Source organism: Nothobranchius furzeri, chromosome 6 (assembly GCF_043380555.1).
Source record: "Nothobranchius furzeri strain GRZ-AD chromosome 6, NfurGRZ-RIMD1, whole genome shotgun sequence".
NCBI classification, from domain to species: Eukaryota; Metazoa; Chordata; class Actinopteri; order Cyprinodontiformes; family Nothobranchiidae; genus Nothobranchius; species Nothobranchius furzeri.
The window spans coordinates 55,292,250-55,298,249 of NC_091746.1; the positions used below are offsets into that span (position 1 = coordinate 55,292,250).

Consider the following 6,000-nt stretch of genomic DNA (forward strand, 5'->3'; position numbering starts at 1 on the left):
TTCCTCTTCCTACCTGGAGTCAGGTCATGGGGGCAGCAGCCTGAGGAGAGAAGCCCAGACTTCCCTTTCCACAGCTACTTGGGCCAGCACCTCCGGGAAAATCCTAAGGCAATGCCTGATCAGCCAAGAGACATAGTCCCTCCAGCGTATCCTGGGTTTTCCTTTAGGTCTTCTCTCGGTTGGATGCGCCCAGAAAACCTCACCAGGGAGACATCCAGGAGGCATCCTTACTAGATGGCCGAGCCACCTCAACTGGATCCTCTTGATGTGGAGGAGCAGTGGGTCTACTCCGAGCCCCTCCTGGATCAGCAAGCTTTTCACCTTTTCACTCTTAAGGGAGAGCCTAGCCACCCTGCGGAGAAAACTAATCTCAGCTGCTCAAATGATCTCATTCTTCCGGTCACAACCCAAAGCTCGTGGACATAGGTGAGGGTAGGAAAATAGATTCTAGACCTTCTGGCTCAGCTCTTTCTTCACCATGGTAAACCAGTACAACTCTCGCATCACTGCAGATGCAGCCCCATCGATCTCGCGCTTCATCTTTCCCTTACTTGTGAACAAGACCCCGAGACACTTCAACTCCTCCACATGAGGCAGGACCTCTTCCCTGACCTGGAGAAGGACTTTTATCCTTTTCCGACTTAAGACCATGGTCTTGGATTTCTTATCCTTAGTTTGTTATTACAAGTCATGACACTTGAGAACCCTGTGGTAATGGTGGTGCATAAGCGGGTGGTTCTGGTTCAGGAGCTTAAACAGATTGGTGGTTTTATCTAACTTTGTCAGAACCTGCACTCGACGTCATTAGCAGTGCAACTACTTTTGTGTTTTTCCAACATTAATTTGCCAAAATGCATAGGTCTCTTATTGTCAGTGGTGTAATTTGCTGTGTTCTCTGTGTTCTTTTTGGGGCGCTCATTTTTCTTCTGTTTTTGCCAGCGATGTCCATCAGCAGGGCATCTGGACGCCATGTTGCTTTGTTCCTGAAACGTTATTTCTTCATATACATTGCTATTATTCTATCGCCCTACCCTAAGGACACTATTCACAATATTTGTGAAGCGTCCCCCAATTCTCACAGATTTGAATTGTAAATTGGGTCAAAGTAACATTCAAAAATCCCTAAAGCCTCTTGGTGCATCTGACTGATGAGGTAAACAATATGCACTGCTGTTTTGTTATTCTCCTGATATAAATTCACTGGTATTCCAGGTTTTGTGATTTATTTCCTCTAATCTCTTTAGAACCCTACACTTGTGGTGCTTGTGGCATCCAGTTCCAGTTCTACAACAACCTGCTGGAACACATGCAGTCGCATGCCGGTGAGTCTGCGACTACTGGTGAGCATTTATCTCAACAGGATAAAACTAATGCAGAATGCAAACACACCCTCTGTAGCTGAATTGCATGTGAAAATCTCAGGATACACACATTCTTTGTTAAATTATTGTTAGCTTAGGAAAACATTGTTTACATGGTTGTTGAAGATCTGGAGTTAAAGCTGTGAAAATGTGGAAGAAATACAGTCTCACCAGAGTGTGACCTTCTTGTGACCGAAGCCAAAGTAATCGTCACTCGATTGAGTCGATGCCTCACTGGTGTCACGTGATCAGAGAAGCGTAATTTTATTGGCTAAAAGCCACTGTACTTGATTGAGTGGCATTTACTTTGGGTGGGGTTACCAGGAGGTCACATCAGTCTTTGAATTTTTGATGTTGAATTTCTGAAGCTGAAATTCTGCAGTTGAGTTTTTATGGATAAAAGTTTTGCTAGTGCCTTTTAATTTTTTAAAAGTACAAATACATAATTTCACAGAATAAAAATGCAATATCTTAAAGTCATAATCTGGTAAGAAAAGTAGTATCAGTGGTTGTTTTTGGCTAAATAATTCACCTTGCAGGCCATGATGATTAGAAAAAGTTATACTTGAATTGGAAGCTATTTATGAACTTTGTGTGTTTGATGTGAAAATGTCTTCAACAATCAAAAACAAAACAAGTCTTTAGAAGCTGTAAATCATCAATGTTTCAAGTGTGTGTCTCTTGTTTTTGAATGACCTTTCCCCTACATCCACAGATGTGTCACGTCATTCCTTTATTTTTTTAAAGGTGTGGAACTCTGAAAATTTCTGATTTTAATCGGTCACTCTTGAGTTTTTCATGCAGGGTGAACATGAAAATCGTCTCCTACACCTATCTCCTGCATTAGCTTCTGATAGAAAATACACAGTGAAACTCTAGGATTTGAAAAACCTGACAGATCTACGTCACACTGTCACTTAACATTCATGGACTCACCCATCTTGCCTGGCGACGGGAAGGCTGTGTTTGGTTTTGCGTCTAGAAAACAGCAGAGAACGACTCCGCTAGTAGAAGCTAACTGTTAGCATTAGCAACTTCACCACAAAGCAGAAATCTGCCAGGATTGTGGTATTTGTGTAGATGAAACATCATAGTAGCAATTCTGTGGTAGAGTCATGTTCTTGTTATCTTATCTGTGGCAAGATGTTCAAATATCAGGAAACAAGACTCCAAATCTGCCGTATTGTGCTGCTTTCTGCTGCTGCAGACTTGTCTGTACTGATCTAAGTTCTTGTGTATTTTTATTTTTGCCCTGAGTACAGCTTGCAAGGCATTCATTCCTACCATAGACCACTGTAAATGCGTTGATTAAACGAGTGTCCCACACCTTTAAAGCTTGAAACAGATATGAAAACCAAGTTTGTGTCTAATTTGATTTGATTCGTAATTAGAAAAACAAATCACATGAATTTTACAAGGCTGCACAGCTGAAAGGAAAAACGATTTATGTAGAAATCACTGGGTAAAATCTAGTAAAGTTGTATTTGATTTTTTTTTTTTTTTTTTTTACTATTTTCTTTTAATGAGTCCCCATTTGCATCCCTTAACCTCTGCCCGCTCTTCCATCTGTCCGTCTTCAGCTGATAATGAGAACCACACCAAAGGGGACTCTCCCAAAACCTCTTCAGCTTCGGGTCCTCAAGAGCAGCTCTGGAGAGGGTCCCAGGCTCAGGCCCACCCCTCAGTTAAAATACAAATCCAGCCTCAAAGTATCTCTCAGAGAAATCACAGTCTCAGCCGTAAGTACCGCATCCTCATTAAGTCTTGTGGTGTAGAGGCACAGCATGTGACCGCATTATGCTTGCTGAAGCCTCTCAACTTGTTTTTGCCTTCTATATTCTTCTGTATGTAAAAAAAATAAGTGTTTTTGTGGCAACTGAGTTGTTTTCAGAGAAGTTTATTAATTCCAAGAATAGGTGAGATAGAAAATAATACCCGGCTCTTTCTGCCGAAGATTCGAGTTTTAAATAGTTGAGACTTACGATCTTTGCCATGTTTCTCCTGTCTTTTTTTGTCAATCCCACCTTTCAGAGAATAATGCTTTACCTGAGAAGGAGCGACAGCAGGTGGCTGAGCGCCTATTACGGGTAATGTGCTCTGACCTGAGCATGCTAAATGTGCTGAACAGCAAGGACTTCCTGAAGCTGGCCCAGACCCTGGTGGATACAGGCGCTCGCCACGGTGCCTACTCCACCCGCGATGCTCTTGGCAACATGAGTGCCTTGGCACTGCGTCAGCTGCCTCGCATGTACAACCAGGTGAAAGTAAAGGTCACGTGCGCTCTGGGCTCCAACGCTTCTCTCGGCATCGCCGTAACCTGCCACTCCCAGGCGTCTGGGCCAGATGCCTGCTATGTTCTGACAGCCTACCAGGTGGAGGGGTCCAGACTCAAACGCTATGTGCTTGGTGTTAGGGAAGCTGAGCTAAGGGAGGGGCCGGAGCAGGTTCACCACTGGGTGCAGAACGTCCTGTCTGAGTTTGTCATGTCAGACATTCGAACCGTTTACGTCTCTGAGCCTCGGCTGTGGGCAGCAGGATTTGCGGGATCACCTCTCGGAGGTGGCAGCCGAGGACGGATATGTTTGAGATGTGCAGGGTGCTCGCTCGGCGCCGTTGTTCAAGCTGTTTTAGGAAAGCGCAGCCTCCAGGCTCGAGGGCTTCATGAGTTAGCGGAGCTTCTCTCAACATGTAGAGATATCGCCTCCTCCACCACGCTAGCTCTTCGTGAAGAACAGTGCTTCAACACATCTACAAGCACAACAGAGGACGGTACTCAAGGCCCCCTCGCACAGTGCCCAACACCTCCTTGCTGGGATGGAATGGCTGATGCTCTCCTGCAGGTCCACGCTCACTTTGAACTAATCTGTGAAGCTTATGGTCGCAGTAAGGCCACAGCTCCTCTACTTCAAGGTCTCAGCAAGCATCTGCTGGGCACTCTGGCTTGTCTGCTGGCACCTCTGCGCCTGGCAGCCCTGGAGCTGAGCAGCCAGAGGAGACCCACCCTACAGCAAGTGTTGCCAGTCTACCTTCGTTTGGAGAAGTTTTTCACATCCAAAGCAGGAGAGGCTGGAACCGGAACAGCTAGCAGACTCTGCCACTATTTCCTGGAAGCACTCAAGGAAAACTTTAAGGTACTGATTGCTCACTGTTTGCTTTTTGAAAATTATGGTACGCGTTCCTGTATCTAATTTCTAATTCTAACCACTGAGTTGACCCTCTTCACAGAAGAAGCTACCAGAGCTCAAGCAAAGAAATTAATCCGAGGATTGCTTCTGTCTCCAGGTTGAAAGAGCCCACCAGGTGGCCATGGTTCTGGACCCACAGCTCAAACTGCGTTCAGTGCCAGCCTACCAGCATGAAGATATCATCTCTCGTGCATGTGAAATGGCTGCTGAAAGTAGGGATGGAGGTATGAGTGGTGGTGGTGGAGTTTCAGGTGGAGAGGAGCGGGATACAGATGGCCCACCAGCTAAGATCAGCCACGTAGATGGCAGCGGAAACAATGGCGGGCCTTCAAGGGGCACTGGCACTGTGTCTGGTAATGATGAGGGCCAGGGCCAAATTAGACAAGAGATTTTTAAGTACCTGGCTGAACCTCTCGTCCAAGGTACACCAGATCTCTTCCAGTACTGGAGCTCAACCGTGGCTGAGAAGTTCCCCAGGCTCGCTCGCTTGGCGTTGTGGCTCCTCGCGGTTCCTGCTGTGGGAATGCGCAGCGAGTGTGTGACTGTGTGCGAGCAGAGCCTTGCGATGAAGAAGAGGCAGCAGGTCACTGCTGAAGAGATGAACAAACTGATTTTCCTTCGCTCTAATATGGGTTAGAAGGGAAAACACTAATCAACCAAACCTTCACCCAGCCAATGACTTGAGACTTTTATTTATATATACTGTAGGTTTAGACAAACCGTAAACTTCAATGTGCAAGAAAACCGAGTAGTTCTCAAGGCAGATATTTACAGGAAAAAAGCTCTGCAATGTTTGCATACACAATACAACTAATTCTATATTTTGTGTCAAGCCCAGACTGTTGTACAATACATTGGAACAAGTGGGACACAACGAGGGTGGAACGGTAACTTGGTACTGTTTGGTACGCTGTCCTTGGTTTAGGATGCACATGTAGGCAGGAAGAGCTTCGTCTGATCACAACCAGTGATTTGGATCACTCCAGCCTCGTTCTGAAACTGCTACAAGGCTATCGTGCTGTTATTCTCACTGGTTGGCAACTTTTTCAGGTAAATTCAGCATTTACTGCTTTAAATCTGCTGTCCTACACCTCTGAAAACAAACCTACTTAATCAGAACTATCACAACAGGAAAACTAGCGGCGAACTACTGTAGCATTTGCAGTACATCATCCTTTTTTTTGGTGTATGACAAACAAATAAGGAGTGAAGCATCACTGCCACTGCACCTCTGAAAATAAAGTGCACTAGGTTTATAATTTACATACTCAAATCACTGAAAAATTAAATACTTCTATATACTCAGCTGTGGACAATGGGCAGATAATTTGATTGTTACATTAGTGGCCACAAAATGTAGCGTCAGAGGATTTGCACGCACTGCATGCATTTTGTTCAACTTAAAATGCTTAAAGGTAACTTATGTGTTAGAAATTTTGTGATGTTTTGTTTTG

At 44.9% G+C, this 6,000-nt stretch overlaps 1 protein-coding gene across 13 annotated transcripts in view; it reads left to right on the top strand.

The window, feature by feature from the left end:
• Positions 1 to 5,470, top strand: part of znf618 (zinc finger protein 618) — a 77,471-nt gene extending 72,001 nt beyond the window's left edge. For 9 of the 13 annotated variants that reach the window (XM_015942710.3, XM_015942721.3, XM_015942745.3 and 6 more), the window contains 4 exons: positions 1,245 to 1,340; positions 2,942 to 3,100; positions 3,393 to 4,492; positions 4,644 to 5,470. In XM_015942710.3, the coding sequence (XP_015798196.3) occupies positions 1,245 to 1,340; positions 2,942 to 3,100; positions 3,393 to 4,492; positions 4,644 to 5,183 (1,895 nt within the window). In that variant the 3' untranslated portion in view covers positions 5,184 to 5,470. The remainder of the gene's footprint in view (positions 1 to 1,244; positions 1,341 to 2,941; positions 3,101 to 3,392; positions 4,493 to 4,643) is intronic. The other 4 variants (XM_015942726.3, XM_054744391.2, XM_054744398.2 and 1 more) reach the window with 2 other exon arrangements.
• The last annotated feature ends 530 nt before the right edge of the window (positions 5,471 to 6,000 follow it).